At 33.5% G+C, this 18,613-nt stretch overlaps 2 protein-coding genes across 15 annotated transcripts in view; one reads left to right on the top strand and one right to left on the bottom strand.

The window, feature by feature from the left end:
* FAM227B (family with sequence similarity 227 member B) overlaps positions 1–18,613 on the top strand; it is a 240,997-nt gene that overhangs the window by 142,138 nt on the left and 80,246 nt on the right. For 10 of the 11 annotated variants that reach the window (XM_083850179.1, XM_083850171.1, XM_083850170.1 and 7 more), the window contains one exon: positions 1,501–17,219. The exons of the other annotated variant lie outside the window; for it this stretch is intronic. The gene's annotated coding sequence lies outside the window, so the exon portion shown is untranslated. The remainder of the gene's footprint in view (positions 1–1,500; positions 17,220–18,613) is intronic. 11 annotated transcript variants of the gene reach the window in all.
* The window catches only part of FGF7 (fibroblast growth factor 7), a 29,290-nt gene that overhangs the window by 1,614 nt on the left and 9,063 nt on the right, over positions 1–18,613 (bottom strand). For all 4 annotated transcript variants that reach the window (XM_083850163.1, XM_083850164.1, XM_083850165.1 and 1 more), the window contains exon 3: positions 48–151. In XM_083850163.1, the coding sequence (XP_083706289.1) occupies positions 48–151 (104 nt within the window). The remainder of the gene's footprint in view (positions 1–47; positions 152–18,613) is intronic.

Raw genomic sequence — 18,613 nt, 5'->3', positions numbered from 1 at the left:
AAGTCAGTATGATTGTTAGATGATTGAAGAGAATTTAGCATCCATACCTTTCCATAGAGTCTTCCTGACTTGTTCATTGCTAGAAAGTATTCACTTTCCACTCCTTTGATTGCCACTATTCCAACTGCCACTGTTCTGATTTCTAGAATACCTGCAAAGTTACACAGTAAGGACTGTAAAATGCCTGTTTATTCTCTAGTCAATTTATAAGATTTATTTAAATTAATATGCTTCTGTGCTTATTGAAAATCCACATCAATAGTTCTTAGAAAACAGAAAAAACGTGTATTTATTCATGTGAAGAAAGGGCTAGATTTTTTAAATCTTCTTTATGAGATCACATCTGCATACGGCCACTTAAAAATTATATGATAAATTTTAAATGTCTACTGAAATTGCCATGTTAATATAAGCAACATTTATATTTTCAAAGAACCATTGTATCTTAGAATTTATTATACTCAGGATTCATTTGGAAGAATTATATACATAGCCATCAAGGTTCACAGAATTTGTGTAAAGCCTTGATTTTGAAGACTGGTGTAGCTGTATCACCGCCTTGAACAAGTGTAAACCTTAGAACTTGCAAGTGATAGAAAACAGACCACAGTGACTTAAATAAGATAAAGTATTTGCTTGACCTTTGTATGCTTTTATGACTGATAGAAATGGCAAAGTTACCTGTATTTGAAAATAATTAAAAGTTTCACCAAGAACTTATTTATTCAAAACCAGAAAACATTTGGTGTTTTTCTATAAATTTCTATAAATTACTTTATTTTCATGTGGATGATATAAATCTGCAACACCTTTCTAAAGTTCCTACAATAGGTATAAGTTACCTGCAATATAAAAGTATATTTAGGTTAAAAAAAAAAAAAAAAGACAGAAAAGGCAGGGAGTTGGTACATGGTATTAAGGAATGCCAGGTTGTCTTCAAGCTTAAATATTATTATTTTTTGATTTAAGCAATAGTTTAGAATTATACTTGTGAGGAAGGGGGAGCAAGAGAGACTGGTGTTAGTTTGTCACCTGAAAGATGACCTTCCTTCAAAATAAAACATTTCCTTTCTTTCTCTTTTACTTTTTTATTGACTCATTACAGCTACCACATAAGATTTTTTTTCATTAATTAGTTTGTTGTTTTGTTTTGTTTTTTTAAAGGCATGAAAATTGCTGGTATTTCTCTTCCCCTATATTTTTTTTTACTATATCCTATTGTCCTTTCCTTTCTCTTCTGTTTTGCTTTTCTTCCTTTTCCTTGGTATTACTGATGTATCAGTCCTAGCTTGTTATTGCTTACTCTTGGTGTGTCCCCTGCTGGGCATTCATCTCTCTGAACACATTTACTTCTTTATGCTATGCCAAATTTAAGTAAAGCTTTCAGAATTCCTTGACAAGTTCCACTCTGCTGCAGGCCTAGCAACAATTCTTAAAAAGGGCATTTTCTAACTGAAACTTACAAAAATTATATTAACTTTCATTTAAATTTCTCTTTAGAGAAACCACAGTGAGGCTGAAAACCAGATGAACATCTGCATCTAGCCAAACAAAGAACATAAGAGTGGAAGGGATCTCTGGGTCATCAAGTCCAGTGCTCTGCTAGCCTGGGAATTGCATCAGATAATTCTCTTTTCATAAACTTTGCCAATACTAAATTGGAGTTGTTATTTCTTTGCCTCCAGTGTTTCCGCCAAAGGCTGTTCCAGAGTTTGATTTATTTTAATGGCTAGAGACTCTGTAGTAATTTGCAATCTGCATTTTTTCAGCGACAGTTTATATCCATTTTTTCTTCTGCCTGTGCTGGCCATTATCTTAAGGAGAGTTTTTTTTTTTTTTTTTAAGTCTGTGTTTGAATTTTCTATTTATACAGAACTAAAAAAATGAAAGATTCAGAATAACTTTGTAAAACAAGTCATGCTAATAGCAACCGGGTTTCCTTCAGTAAGCTGCTGTTGGCTGAAGTTACAGAATTAAGAAATACTACTACTTTTAAAAAGGAAATGCCAAAAGCTTTTGCCTAAAGCAATATTATTATTAGAATTTTTATATTATTTTAGCTTTTGCTTTTGTTTGTTTTTTTTTTTTTTTTGATGAAGTGGAAGTTGACATACTACTTGTAGGAATTACTATATTTTGGTTTGGGGTACTTGTTTTTTCTGCTTTATTCTCATCCAAAGATGTTTTTAGGTTTTTTAATGGCACTTCTCTAAGGTGTTCCCTCTGTGCATCTTTCCATAAAGTTTAGAGAGGGAACATGACATGAACTCTCTAATATATATGTAACATAAAAAATGTTGTACTATTAGCAAAGTTAAAGACCAAGAAAAGAGACCATAAGGAGTTCAGTGGAAATATTGCTTGTGTACTTGTGATTCTCTTCACAGAATGCTCTGGCCTATCACAAGAAATGCAAGTACCCGTTTTTCTGTTCCCAGATCTAGATCATGTCTCTTCTGTTCTGTTGTGTCTTAATCAATCCTCAAAGGAGAAACTACCATGAATTTTCCCTTTCCAGCAAAGCATTTTTGTGATTTAGGTCTCTCAAGCAGCATCTCACATGCACTTTCTTACTCGATGTGCAAGTGAATCATCACTAAGTTCCTCATTCTATTTTAAGGCATGCGACCCAAGTTACTTAGCAATAAGACAGCATATTGTAAGTCCCCTTTTCTTCTTCTTGAGTCTCTGCCTCAGTAATTCTGTTCATTTCAGAAATGTAGAACTACTACAATTAATTATATTTTTAAATAAAAGCATATAGGAAAATGAAATATTTCTAGGAAACTTTGGGAAAAGTATGACATTATGGTGTATTTATAACTGTGATAGCTGATATTAACTGAGAATTTCATTAGTGGTCTTTCAGTATATAGTCTTTTGTGTGGAACTCTCTTGTTCTGTTAATTACAAAGTGCCATCATGTACATAAATGAAGTCAAAATGCTTTCCTTTACATACAGAAGCTATAGAGACTTTTACGGTTGAGAAGTCATATACTGGAAGTTTCTTAGTTTATCTGTATCAGCATTTCTTGTATCACATACGTAAATTTCTCATCCAATATCGAAGGTCTCCCACCAGGAAGAATGATATTTGAGTAATATTAAATTTAATACGGAAAGAGCTTTCACTACTTTAACATGGTGCTTCTGAACATACTAGATTCATAAGGTAACCAGCTATTTCCTCTAGACCTATTATGCACTGCATACTTTCTCAAAGCACAAGTTCTTTGATGAAATAGTTAAAGGAATCTTTAATACTTATTAACAAGATACTATCACTGTGAAACTTCTAAACTCCTTTTTAATACTCAGCTTGATTTAAACACAGCATAAACATTGAGTTTAAAGAGATGTGCATAATGGAAATCATTGTCTCTTCAAATTATAATTTTATAATGTATTTAAATATAAAAATGAGCTTTTATATTATTAATAATTTTATCACTAAAGCAGGGAATTGCTAGAGAATATACCAAAGAATAAAATATAAAATCCCTAAAATAGAGAAAGTGATTTGTATTTGTCCTTCCTCATTTAATTTTCATTCAGAATCTGTATTAAGCCAACATATCACATTATATTACACCATATGGCATTGTAGTCGCATTGGTCTGTCTTTATTTTGTATGTGTTCCTGATACTCCATTACTACAAGAAAAATTACATAATAGTAAAGAGACAGTACTATTTTTTTTATTTTTATTTTTTTTGCAAATGGGAACCTAATATGTCAGTAGGTATCAAGAGGTAATAAATCTGTTCAACCAGAGTTTTGGTCAACTACCAATATTTCCTGTTTCTTCTGTCTGTTCTGTATCATCTGCTACTGGTGATTCTTGCCAACAGGATGTGGGGCTAAATTAAATTTGAATCTGAGCTGATATGGTTATATCCTTAGTGTATATGTTTCATAATACAGTTTTGACTGTTACATTCAGCCAAGTCTGTGAATAAGATATTTTTATGAGGTCTTTTCAGGTTTTCTTTCGTTCTTCTTCTTTTGTTTTAAACTCTCCTTTTTTCCTCTTTTTTTTTTTTTTAATTCTGTACCATTATTAAGTCTTTAATGGGACTCAACAGTAATGACATTTAGTTTACTGGGAAGTAACCTAATAATCTCATTTTTCTACAAATGCAAGAAGATCTTTGATTCTGAGTAACTGATAGTTTTAAAATTAGCAACAAAATATCAGTATACTCTAAAGATTAGCTTTATTAGCTTTGCGAGGATGGTAACCTGAGTCAAGCAAATCTCTCCAAAGCTAAAGAATGTTTTTTCTAATACACCATTTTTAACTGCCCTTAAGACATGAATTTACATGAATGAAAACCTATTACTTTCATTGCTCCTCTGCTATGAACAGTGTAGCTGACCTTTAAGTCTTCATGCTTAATTGTAGTTAGCTGGTTGACTGGAAGGAAGTAAATCTCTGTATCCACAGAAAAATGATAATAGAAGTAAACCAGTAAACCTACTATGTCATGTAACATTTGTAGGCACTTTTACACCTAAAGGGTATACACCACACAAATAGAAAAAATACTAAACTGGCTTATATGCGGGATTTATCTTTGTCAGTTTCTAAATGTTTATGTAGCATCAGATTCTTCGGAGAAATGATGAAGAACTAAAATGTACAGTCAGACCTTGTAAGGATAACCTCTTCTCCTCATTGTAATAGTATACAATTCATTGTCATATTTTAGCAAGTCCATTCTTAGATGCTTCCTTTTGAAGTAAAAAGTTCTCATCCTTTCAATCTCTATTCATGAAAAAGGAAAAAAGTCTCCAATCTAGTATAGGAAAGAGAAAATTCTTATATGTAAATCGTTCCATTTAAGTACTCTTTTGATACTTCAATAAATTCAAAATTTATTTAAAGATATGCTTAAATTGGTAAGATGCTGCTGATGAGAAGTCAACATGGCCAAACTACAAAGAGGTCTTATATATCATCAGATAAAAATGAAAATGTAAACTAAGTTTTTCAGTTTTTACTTTCTAAAGGATCTATAAAAGTTGAGAACGGGCTTAAAAGAAGACTTGAATACACCATAAACTAGCTGGGAAAAAATCAAATTAAAGCCAGAAAGAGAAAAAAAAATAAAAAAGAAAGAAAATGGGCATATAAAACTGAAAACAACTGTAATTTCTATTAAATCAGCATGAAATTCCAAACAATTTTATATGGTTGTATGGTCAGTGTATCCAATACAGCTTAAAATTCCTGGAGTGAATGAAGTTTCCTGAAGAGATGAAATTTTGTCTGCTGTACTTAAAGGACACTCAGCTGAGATGGACTATAATTTCTCTTTAGAAGAAGGTGATTATGGGTGCTGGCAACAGTCTTTTTAACCACTTGGGGAAAATGAAGTATCAGACAGTTGATATAAAACATGTTAGGAAAAAAAAAAAAAAAAAGACACGAAGCAACCCTTTAAGTTGACACAGAAGTTTTAGTAGGTAGAATATATTTTTTTTTTCTTTTTTTTTCTTTTTTTTTTTTTTTGGCAACAATTGCATAATAAATTAGGTGAGTTTCCCTGCATTGTGGTCTAGAATAACAGTTTCTCTCAGTGCTATAGACACTTGTACTTATGGACTTATTTCATGACTGTGACCTGGAAGACAGGACAGTATCTTGGGCTGGAAATTTATGTGGAAAAATTGGCATTTAGCTATATCAATGATACAAAATTGAGCATTCTCATGCGAGATTTTTATTTATTTATTTATTTATTTTTCCTGGGCCAGTGGCATTTGATAGTTTTGTTTTGAATCACCTGGGGCTTCTTTGGAAGAGAACAGAGAACAAAACTACTGAGCTAGATAGATATCTTTTCACATGCTAGGGAACTGCCTCAGTATGATGGGTGATAAGATTGTTCAGGAAGATTTAGGAGGAGTTTTTAAAGTACACTGTATTCAGTCCCTCATCAGCTGGAGTTTTTTCTAAATGTTTCGTATGTTGCTGATATCCTCTGAACGTCTCGTGTTTCTGGTCACTACTTCTCTATTTGTTAGTATCAGAATTCCTGTAGACATTAATACAAAGAGAAATTTTGGTATTCAGTACATTTTTCAGTAAGGCCAACAGCAATTTCATCCCAGTGTTTTTTGGGATGTTCTGTTGGGTACATATGTTTCATATGTATTATATATGAATATGTGATTTTCTTTCTTACAAGAGTAAGATGAAATTTTGACTACTGCTAATAAGACTTCTGTAGTCTTCTAAATGCTGGAAAAAAGGGAAGAAGAAAAGGGAAATTAGGATTTTTAACAAAAGAAAAGTAACATCAGAAGTCCAGAAACTAGTTATTATTCTATATTCTTATAATTTCATTTTAAGGAACTAGCTAACATATTATACCTAAGACTGGTTTTTAAAATATTCTAAATGTTTTAAATTACCATTTTTTAATCTACCTTTTTTTTTTTTTTTAATATTTGCAGTTCTTTATTTCTTGTGGCCTCTCTGTGCAGTGAAGTGGAAAAAAACATTCTGTTACTAATTTTTAGGGGTTAGGAGGCTGGCACTGACAGCTAAGCACTTGCAAGGAATGTGTTTGTGAAACACCCTTTCCTAGGCAGGATTGTCTTGAGATAAAGTACGTGAAATCTCAAATACAGAAAGAGGGGGTAGAAAAAACTTGGATGGAGAATAAGTCAAAACAAAATGAAACTTCTAAAATATGTCTGACTTGTGTTTCTAATTAGATTTGGAGTACATATTTATGAATTCAAGTGACCTTTAGAGAGATGATTTAAGGCCAAGAAAAATGCTCTCATCATTGCTTACAAGACGGTATTTTATGGTATTTAATGCAATTTGTTCTTTTGATTTGGTATTTAATAAGTTAATATTTGTGCCTCTTAAAGCAAGAAAGTACAAATCATGATTGTCAATCACTGAGAATTCTGGAAAACTTTCATGGTGTTATTAGTGCATGTGTGCATTGAGTGAGGGAGCACAATAAATACATTAGCTGGCTTATTGCACTTGAAATGTTTTTCCAGAGGAGTCTACTGGTATTTTTTTTCTGAAAGTGAATGAATAATTTCATAGGGTAGTTTTGCAAGTTACTGGTTTCAAGAAGCATTACCCCCTTGTATTTCTTAAAAGAAAAAAAGAAATATATGTATATGCAAAATATTAGTTTGTGCTTGCTATTTTAGTTCCCAGTAATATTTTTAAACGTATATGTTTTAAAGTTTGTTTTCAGGTAGAGCAATTTCTGTGCTCATTCTGTCTCAAATCTAATGGTAAAAAATTCACGACAAACAAAGCTATTGATTTAAGAGATATTGTAATATTTAAGTCTTTTTCTACTATCCCCCTGTTATTAAATTACAATTGATAGAATGTCAAATTTTCATTTGTATTTTGTACTCTCCTTAACAAGAGAGTAAAAGAGTCTCTGAGGTGGTACCTCATAGAACACATGTTCTTATGCTCTGTAAGTAGAAATAGGTAAAAAAAAGTGTGTATCATAATAATTTTCACAGCAGAGATGAGATTGGTCCCTCCCCACTCAGGAGTTTTCTGTCTGTATATATGTTTTGAATATACCATTAGTTATGGTAACAGAAAACAAGGTGTCATACATGTCTTATCAGGTACATACATTCATACATTCATTATCTTTTTTTTTTTCCCACTGTAATGCTCTTGCTTCTCCTTATGATACTCAGAATCTGGATTTTATGGTGTAAACACATGTAAATTATGTTGCTATTTATGGCAGAGACCAATATGAAAGACTAAAAAAGCTGTTATTTCAAGTCTTTGTGCTGTTTCCATGCATGCATGGACTATCTGAAGCACTCTAGGTATGAAGACGGCTGTAAAAATGACCTGCACATAAACAATGTGCAGGTCTGTCAAGGACTTTCAGTAGAACAGTTGAAGCTACTGCTTCAGTGAGGTGCCAGACATCTGGATACCATGGACAAATAACCAGAGCACTTAAAACTCCCGCTTCACTCCCGTTTGTAATTTCCAGACAGGAAAGCTGTAATTGTCTGAGGAAGCATGACTAACGATGGAGAGGTATTCCTAGAGGACCTGATACAGCTTATTTTCAGGTCAAGCATCCTCAAGAAGCAAAATTTATTTATAAGACAGCCTGCATGCAGAACATCTGTTTGGTTAAGCATCAGTGGCTGATGTTTAATTAGGTTTTTTTTTGTTTGTTTTGCAGTTCATTGGGCACAAGAACAGTAGGCATACTATATAAAAATAATGCACTAATTGCTAAACAGAAGTTCATCAAAATATTTTCGTACTTTGTTGGATTTTCATGTATTGGTTATTTTAAAGATTTCTTACTTGACATTATATGGTTCATAAATTTCTCCACTGTTAATACTAAAAACTGATTAAAACAGTTTATTGCTAGATACAGTTAATTGCTAGATAGAGCAACTTCATAATAAACCATTGTCCTGGGGGTATTCAGCAGCTGACAGTTAAGTTAGTTACAGGATTTGTGCCGTGTCAAGGTATCTGAAAGAAACTGCTAACTTGATAATTTCATGAAGATAGCATAAAACATGTAAGATGAGAACCAAACAGAGGAGAGAAGATAGAGTAGGGAACTGAAATGTCTGTTCAGAATGATAAATGTAAAGCAGTGCTCAATGTTTTACAACACTCAGTAAAGCTTACCTCCGCTACGTGCAGTAGTGGAGTAGTGTGGATTTTAGTAACCATATTGTAATGAATAGAGAACTGAAGGGAAATAGCTTAGAATTTCTAAGGGTGTTTTCCCTTGTTACACTGTATTGTTTGGCTTTGGTTTTATATTGGCTTTCTGCTCATGTTGGTGGGTTAGATAGGATTGTAAAACAAATGCTTCCTTTTTCATCCTAAATGACAGAATAAGAAGAATTGATCTTAGCTATTCTGACTCTAAATTGCCTCCTCTCCTCTAAATGTCACTTCGGAACATTAATGCTTGGGATCACTGTCTTTCCAATATTTCTGTTGATTTGATCTTCAAAACCAAAAGGATGTGACAATTTTCTTTAGATTGTGAAACTATGGAACTTTTCAATTTAAAGGTCTGACGTGAACAGTAGGATATAGTATCAACAACTGAATAACGTGCTGTCCCAGTCAGTCACTCACTTATGGATTTCTTGTTAAACTTATTTAGAACCTGTCACTTTTGCTGATCTCTGCTGTGCATTTCATAAAAATATTTTCTTGATCAGCTTCTAATATAACACATAGTCATTTCTCATTTTTGCTGGAAACTGTTTCCCTTCAATAAAAATTGCCTTGGAGCTAAACGTATGGTTACAATGAAAAAATATTATTTTTTTAGAATTAATAGTGTCCTATAAAATCCAAATCTTAATCCCCTGTCTTAAAAAGCACTCTTTTATTACAGTATTAATATTTCTTGATATTAAAATTAATATTTACTGGTATTAAAAATGGAAAAAAGTGTGATAAGCCTGTTCACAAAAACAAAACAAAACTGTTTCAAACCACTATGAAAATTAATGATTTAATAGTTTAGAGCTGAATGTGTACAACAAATCAAACTCAAATCAACGATATCTCTTAAGTCTGTTATGGTAATTTCACTAGAATAAATGATCTCTTAGTTTTGCAGATTTATTGGATCTAGCTTCAGAATAGTGAAACTGTATGTAAAACTCTGCTGATTAACCTTTTTACAGCAAAATGAGATACATTCGTTTAGTGGTACAAAACTTCCCAAATTTAGAGTTTCAGTTCCTACAGCTATTTTAATAATCTAATATTTGGAAAAATTCCACATAAGACCAGAGCCACAGGTCTCTCCAAATTTTTCTGTAAGGTAAAGCTACAAATAAATTACCTTGTTCTTCGATATTTGTCACTATCCAATATTTTTATCTAATAAAGAGGTGGTGTCTTGATATTATTCCTGTGCCACTGCCAATTAAATTTCCTTCCCTCTTTCCTGTGTAGAATTAGGCATTATAGTTGTCATAAAATTAGTCACGTCTTTTCTGTGGAAGACTTTTTTTTTTCTGGTTTTCTAAGGAATGTAGTCCACATTCAGATATCTTTTGTGTGTATAAGAAATGGAATGATACATTATCTGTTCTATGTTCTGAAAAATTTAAACTCCAAGTGCATTTTATGTGATATTACAGCTTAACACTGGTATGAAGTGGTTGCAGGCAGTAGTAAAGATAGCATAACATGGTACTGTGCTGTGGGCTCATTTTTTCTGAATGAAGTATCCCATCACCCTCAAGGTCTAGCTGTTTTGTTCTGCATCGTGTAGTTTCTCTAGCTGCTCCTGTGGCAGCTTTTCCAGTCACTGACGTGCTTGGGAGAATGAGTGGTGTAGCTAGATGCTGAGGACAAATAATGAAAAAACTCCCTCCTTATTTTTCAGGATTATTTAGAACTGTATTAAAATACATTTTTAGTAGTGAAAATGTTTCCCAATGTGACTAGGAACTGAATTACTTAAAATAAGTAAAATTGAGAAAGTAAACGCACAAGAGAGAAGCTGGCTGCAGTATTCCAGAGCTTAATTTTATACTTAAGGGCCTCTGGCATAGGAGCAAATGGTTTTAGATGATTTTAAATTTTGAACTGTAAGATTTTGTTTCACACAGTTAGGAGAGGATTTAATTCATAAACACTGCAATCCCCATTGGAATAGATACACATCTTTTCCTCCTCTAACTACGTATATAAAATGTAGGGCAAGCACTACCCAACTGAATACATTTTAGTTAGATTTCTAAACCAGATCTACTACCTGGGGCAGGAATAGCTGACAACAGACATCTAAATACATCAATTACAGCGTCTACAAGAACACAAGTAGGCAGTACATAATTCCTTTCAAGGTACAAAATGTAGGAATCTGATAAGAAAACCATTCTAACCCCTTGCTGCACCACAGAGTGGGAAGTGATAAAAACCATCTGGCTCATTCTTCGTGCCTTCAAAACATTGCTGGACATATATTTATATGATATAGCCTCTCAAATTGTTCTGGTTTGCTGCTGACAAATAATTTAGATTTTTGTTGAATTCAAAAAATGTATATTAGACCAAACACTGAACACTAAGCAAGCGGAAAGAGAAAATGAAAAAACAAATCAAAACACCTCAAAATCAAAATCAACCAAATCATCTAATCTAATTCCAATAAATAAATCTTTTTTTCATACCTTTTTTACCTGATATTCTCCCGTCTTACTCAGTATATGGATCAAAATGTGTGTCAATTATCCAATAATCTTTTTTTTCTAAATAGCTTAATAACTCCTTGTCTTTATTTAATCTGATATCATTAATTTACTTCTATTTACACACCATTTTACCAGTCTAAAAATTTTGTCTAAGATATAAACCTGACTCTTAAGAAAATCAGTAGGATATTTGCCATTCATTTACACACAGGCAGATTTTTTAAACCTCTGTTTTTATTTACACGATCAAATGTTTATAAATGTTTTGCTTTCCTCTTGTTAATCTTTAGTTCTCTTCTAGCTTTATGATGCCACATCAAAACCCATTTTTTTCCTTTTTTTTTCTTTTTTTCAGTTTTGACTTCAAATCTTAGGATATAGAGGGAAATGAGGTGTTAACCATTTTGAGTTTGGTGATAGAAATGTTTATGCATACATTTAGTTTTGCTCACGTGCATATTATCATGAAGTAAGTGCGAAAACTATTGCAGCTAATGTCATGTAAATATTTTCTATGGTGAATCCATTATAATGCAGTTATTTGTAGCAGATTCTGATATGGGGTTGGTTTGTACACAGATGCCTTGGCTATATAACTAATTATTTTTATTTTAGTAGAATGTGCTGACAGATCTTATTTTCCAGAACGATTGTGTCATAACAGTACTTGTGGTGGCCATGAAACCTGATTCCAGTAGCAACTGGGATTGCTCATTACATTGTAGAAGGTAATAAGCATCATCTGTCACAGGTCCACAGCCTTTCTGTGCTTTGGTCTTCTCAAGTGTTGCATGTAAATAATGTCCTAGAATTTTCGTTGAAGTTACTTGTACCCTTAAAAGTAGAAAGAAAGAACTAAGGGCTGCACACGCTCCAGTGTGTTGTGATATAGTGATATTATCTTCTGAAGAGAATTTATCGGTCACAGCTAAAATGTAAAATGTCATGGAATAAAGATAGCAGACTAAACAGTTAACAGAGCATAGGTTTAACCAAATTATATGAAAAAATTTCTTTAAAGCACAACACATTTTTATTATGCATTATTTGTTAGTATATATTAAAAAAAAAAGTTTCCCTTGCTTTTGTTCTAATTGTTATATGCCAAGTGCAGTTACCTTTATTTCAATTACCTTATGATTGTTTAAATCAGCTAAGGATATATTTAAGGGAAACTATGAAGCTAGAAAGCTGCCTTGTGTTGTTATCAGCCGTCCTTTGCATTGCCCACGATAGCCCCACCTACAGGCTTGTTTAAAAGGACGATTTTCATGAATGTACTGCTGCCAAACTCCACCTTTTGTTACTGAAACATCCTTAAAAACCTAGCTCTTAGTGATCAAGTCCCTTTAAAAAATTCTTTAATCACTTTGACAGAAATTAAACCAAAACAATTGTTTTTGTTGAAACAAAAGTTCAATTTTAAAACATTAGTAAAATTGAATGCCATAACAGTGGTCTCTCAATAAACCATGTAAAACTATTTAAAATGGGATAGAAACTACTTCAATTTCTTTACCAACTAAGGAATGTGTTCTGTGGCCCTGAACTGCAGAAGGAAGGATGTGAGTTTTTCTGTGCCTGCAGTAGTTTTCTTGGCTCTCAGCACACAGATACTACTATATTGCTATTTTGTGACTGCTGATAATAAAGTTGTCTGTGACCAGTCTGTTAAAATATTTAATATCTTAAATTGAGATTCATGCTGGCAGCCATATTATTATATTGGTAGAATTCCAAATTTCCATCTGTGACAATATCAAACAGCCAATTTGATAAACTACAGTGCAGTCACTGGCATAAGCATAAAGACGTACTTTTCTCTTGATCTTGAGACAAATGGGAGATTTCATGCCACTTAAGCATTTGATAACAGCTTTAGACAGCAGCCTTTGGGAATGCCTCACTTTTTAATTTCTCTGTGACGATTTACATAATTCTTATTTTGCTTTTATATGTATCGATGTCTTGAAGTTTGGTGAGCTCCACAGAAGTAATACATAAGCAATCTGTACCAGAATATATGGAACACTTTAAAATCTGGAAAGCAGCTGGCCTATAATACGTAGATGTTTGAAAATGCATTTCAGCTAATAGGTTTAAACAAGGACCTTGTTCAAGCAAGAAAAGTAAAATGTTCTCTGTAAGGAAGCAGAGTAACATGGCAGAGATTTCTACTATAGGTTCATAATGCTAGAGGACTCAGATGAATCTTGGTGGGTTTTTAATATTAGTATGTGAGCTGGGAAGCTGAAGCTATACATACAAGTAAAGGGTTTGCCTCAGTTTAATTTTTCTTTTGTCGATGATTTGCATTAAGTTTTTATAAATTCGTATTTATGAAACTCGGTTTACAGGTCTTTTTTTTTGGTTCTGCATTGTATTTATGATTATTTCTTCTCCTTATGGTACTGGTCTTACTCGTGATTGTAACGTAAAAGAAAAAGTTACTGTGTAATATTAAACTCAACAGGAAATTTTAGAACTAAGTTGAAGACCATGAAGTTATACCAGCACAGAGCTTGGCTGTAACCATACTAATACTTTCTAAAGTTATATATAAATACTTGTTCTTGGTAAAGAATTTGTTATGCTATTTGCTGTGACTGAAACAATTATGTCTATTCCAAGCACTTAATGTGGTGAATAAACCTTTTCTTTTTAAAAATATTTGTGACTTCACCTGTATAGCAACAAGAAGCTGGAGAAATAGTACCAAAATTGACCGAGAAGATCTGTTTTTACCATACAGAATGAAACAAAGTACTACTGCTGTTCTTAACTTGCTCCTTTTTTGCCACCTGCATGAATATAAATGTATACTTGACTCATATCTGAATGCAAATGTTACACTGCAGAAAGTTGCGTACAAAAATAGATTATATTTCTACTATTAAATGTATTCAGCATAAATAATCCAATCAGTTTCTACTCAGTATAGATATGTGGACCTGTGGTTTTAATATAGGTCTAAAAACTTAGTATAAATTTCCATTTATATCTTCTATGCAGAAATATACTTTTCAACATATATTTGAAGAGTTATAGCCAGATATTTTTCAAATTTAATATCATCAATTGGGTATATTATGATGTACTGTGCCCTTAAGCCTGTACCTTCAGTAGAATAACAGAGATAGCAAGATTTCTACTAGACAGCTGTTGGTAAGCTAGATAAGTAATTCTGACTTAAAAGTCAAGAAAAGATTAATGGTGGAAGAAGAATTTCATTTTTCTTTATGCCTAGTCTGTATTGCCAATTTTATGAAACTCTATTTTAAAGTAAAAGCACATGGATTTGCAGAAGCAATAGTTACTATTTGGCATCCTTCAGATTAACTCCTCAGTCCATTAGCAGGCATCAGTATCAAAACTCTTGCGGATTTCAATAGAGCCAGGCTTTTACAAACTGCCTGTATTTTTCTCTTTCCTAATATGGGTCTTTAAACTCCTGAGTAAACTTTTCCTGATGAATCACAGGGTTAGATAGCTTTTCCACTAGTCAGTAACTTAACTCCTTCACAGCTGTGCAATTTTTTTCCTACTTTCAAAAGCAACTATTTAGACTGCTATTGATAGTTCCTTATAGTTTATCAGTGTAAGTAAGAGTAGAACATCCATATCTTGACTATATGTTGAAAAGAGTTAATGCTGTACTTCTCTACAATTACTTTCTCATGTTGATTACATCTCTGCATTGTTGAGAATGTTTCAAATACCATGAACACTATGAAAGGTGTATTTTTTTAGGCAGAAACCTGTGTTAATGAAATAAACATGGCACTGCTCAACAGAAACTAAATCAGTATTTTTTATTTACTTTATTTTATTTGTACAATACCACCTATCAGATAAATTGCAGCACACCATAGATAACATATATATAATTTGCCAGGGGTACCTAACAGAGGCTAAGGGGAAAACAAAGAAAGCAGCATCCCCCTGTGATGGGTCTAGAGCTGGAATAGAGTCAATTTTTTCTAGGAGCTGTAACTAACTCCTAGGAACAGGAGCTTTAACTAGTAATTACACTTAAGTTGAAGTCATCTGAAAGTATCCATACCTGCACTGTTGAAGTGTGAATGAGAAGACAGTATACTAAGTTGTGAGCCAAGGCCATCATTATTTATAGTGCTATATACAGGCAGAAATACTGTGCATTTTCCTGCATCACCTAGAGTGGGATGAGGACACATTCTAGTTTTGGAATTCACATAGTTAATTCTTTGAGGAAACAAGCATAATTACCTTCTTTTGTAACTTGTACAAAACTGAAGTTTGTTATATTTTCTGATATACCCCAAACAAAAATGCATCACAGATAGAAACAAGTAGTGAACAGCTAATGTGAAGAGGTGGAAAGGGAAGGAAAGTGGTTTGTTTGTTTGTTTTAATGATAGTCATGCATTTTAATTTAGCCCCAGCAGAAAAAAAAAAAAAAAGTGTATCTTATGGATACAAGATGGTCACTTGCAAGTGATTAGGAGGCCAGGAAATGCAGGTTTTATTACTTATTTTGTCTCAGTGGATAACAGTGGCTACTTGCACTCTTTTGAAAATATCACCTGAAGTAATTTAGAAATGTAAGTATCATATATATGCTGTGAGGTTTAGGCTTAAGTATTTCTTTTGGAAATGTAACTTGAAATGTCACTCAAGTGCTTGTCATCACTTTTAGAAAATTGTCTTTGAGATGTCTACAGATCTTGTCTGAAAAGGAGAAAGTATGTACATAATACCTGCTCATATTTATAAAATATTTTGCTATATAAGAAGAAAAAATGGGATTAATTTTCATTTATCTTTTGCCCAAGATAGGTATTTATTACATTCCAAATGTTAAAACAATTTTGAATAATTTCTCCACAATAATTGTCATAAATACATCTTCTATCACTAGATCATTTTGTGCTTAAATGATATAGGCATTGGAACTCATCACATTCTCTTAAATAGTCTGGTTGGATCAGAGGTAGGCTGTTCACCTTACTAAATTAGGATTTTTATGCCTCCTGTTTTATGAATCATATGAAAAATCACATGCTTTTTGTCTAAGTGATGCTAGTTTTACCATCTTAGTATAGACCGGTTTTGCTTCCAGTGTCCCTTCTGGATGAAAGTGCCATTTCAGAAATCATAATTAAATCATTCAGAACATGCCCTAAACCAATATGATTAAAATAGATGTATTCAAATTCAAAACATTGGATTACTTAGTTAAAAAAATTAGCAGAGCGTGATTTCCTTGAATGATGTGGTAATAGTTTCCTAGAAAAATGTGGCAATCTTTTTTTTCTTTAATTTTGTTGCATGACAGTTATTTGCAGTATTATAGACTAAATTTCTCAAGCCACACAGAGAAGCAGACAAAATAGAAGGCACACTAAGTAATTTTAATTTGATGTTTGCAATCAAGTAGTCTGAGCACCAGTTTGCTCATTTGAACATTCTGACTGAAATGCGTGTACAATAATTTAGAAGAATAGCTTTACTAATGGTGTATTATTTTTGCTGCTCAAGATTAGATGCATTTAAAGGGACATGTGTAAGTGGCCTACGATTCTTGCCGCTTATAATTTATGTAGACTCTCCTTAGGTTACACTCAAAATTCATGTAACAGTTGTTTTCCTTTGAGCTAATGAATATTAACTACAAACTCCACCACCAGTTCACCCAATGTATGGCTGTTACATTGGTAGTAAAGTAGAAGAATATGCCAGACCACTTGTACTGTAGAGCCTCAATAAGAAAACTTGTCTCCTGACTGCTGAAACAGATGCTTAGACTGAATAGCAGCACTCTAAAAGAGAGTACCACTACTGTAGGGGTGGCAGGATGTGAAAGAGAGCAAAAGGCTCAAAACACCTGTGTAGTTGATTACATTAGTAGGTGGCAGGAAGGAGAGGCTAACAGTGAGCAAGGGGGGGTTGTTACAGGGAAAAGGCTCCCCCATTGGATCTCTTCATGGCTTTCTCTGCATTTCTTATCTGATGAGGTAGGTGGTAGTATTTGTTTCTTGAGTCGATGAATAGTTTTTTTGGAATCATAATTATGATAAAGTATTAAAAAAAAAAACCTTTTTTTTTCTGACTTGTACAGTATTCTAGAGTGTTCTAAAGAAATATTCACTTGCTGTAGGTGTTATGTACCTTCTCTTTGGTTTTGGCTATAAATCTGTGTTGGAAATATTGGCCAGGATCTCCATGTTTAGTTAAAGAAGTAGAAGGTTCACTTACAAGAATGGAGCTTGCTTGAAATGCGAAAATCCTTTTTTGTCACCAGCTAATTTACAAGTAGCCTCTTTTGCTGAATACCAATACCCTGTCCACGAATATTGTTTATTTGTCATGCTTGTGGTTCATATGTTGTCAGAGGTGTTTATTATGTGGTAGAGATTTTCTTTTTGTACTGTTATGGAATGATATTGGTAAGTTGTGCTAAACTAATACAAGCAATAGTGCTGGGTGGGGTACGGTGAATCTCACTGTCGACCCATGTCTTTGTTCCTGTCCTCATGTGAGGCTGGTTACAGGTTAGTTTTTGTGGGTTTTTTTTTTTTTTTTTTTTTTTTCTTGAAGGCTTCTCAGGTGCAGTTTCCCCTCATAAGCAAATATGAAGGACTGTTGATGAGGAAGATCTTGTACTGCCCTTGCCCACACTGAAAATCTGTATTTGCTTGCAAAGCAGCCCTAACAAGCAAATCTCACGGTTTGAATCTCTTTACTAGATTCACGTAGCTGTTTCCTAAATCCCCGTAAAATCTCACCAATGAGGACTCAATTGTTTGGATTTCTGTTTCATCATGCAGCCCCTAAGCTGCAGAGGCTGTTCCAGGGGAAGTAAGTTAGCATAGTGGAACTGAAGTTGCTTTTGCTGGTAAAAGGTGTACTCTCCAATTGTATTAGTACTGTCTGCACTCCCTAGGATTCAGTTATCTTTACCGTTTTCCTTCTGAGTGTCTGTCAGGGTGTACAACTCTTGTTTTCACAAAGCCCTTGCTGCAGAAGCTACAGGGGGAGTGAATGGAATCTGTTCATTCCCTGCTCTGTGTTGCCTTCTTCTCTTGAGTTAGCAAACACCCCAATTTTCACCCAAATCCATTGGCTTAATGGCTAGCTAGAAAGCCTGACCATTGTCCCCCTCAGAGTTCATGTAGGCCACTCAAATTCAAATGTACTATCATCACGCAACATTGTGTACCTGTTATTCAAAGGGGCCAGAAAGCTCCTGTAGTGGGCATTTCCACACACCTGACAAGCACATGATACTTTACATTTGCCACTGTATTGCTTACAGCTGTGCATGCAAACAGCCCATAGAACTATGGCACCTGAGCAGCTCTGGGACTTCAGACTAGCACAGATCCATATCCGACCTTTTCAAGATCTG

The sequence above is a fragment of the Anser anser genome (assembly GCF_964211835.1).
Source record: "Anser anser genome assembly, chromosome: 10".
NCBI lineage: Eukaryota > Metazoa > Chordata > Aves > Anseriformes > Anatidae > Anser > Anser anser.
The sequence above is the reverse complement of the archived record's forward strand: the minus strand, read 5'-3'. Positions and strand labels throughout refer to the sequence as shown.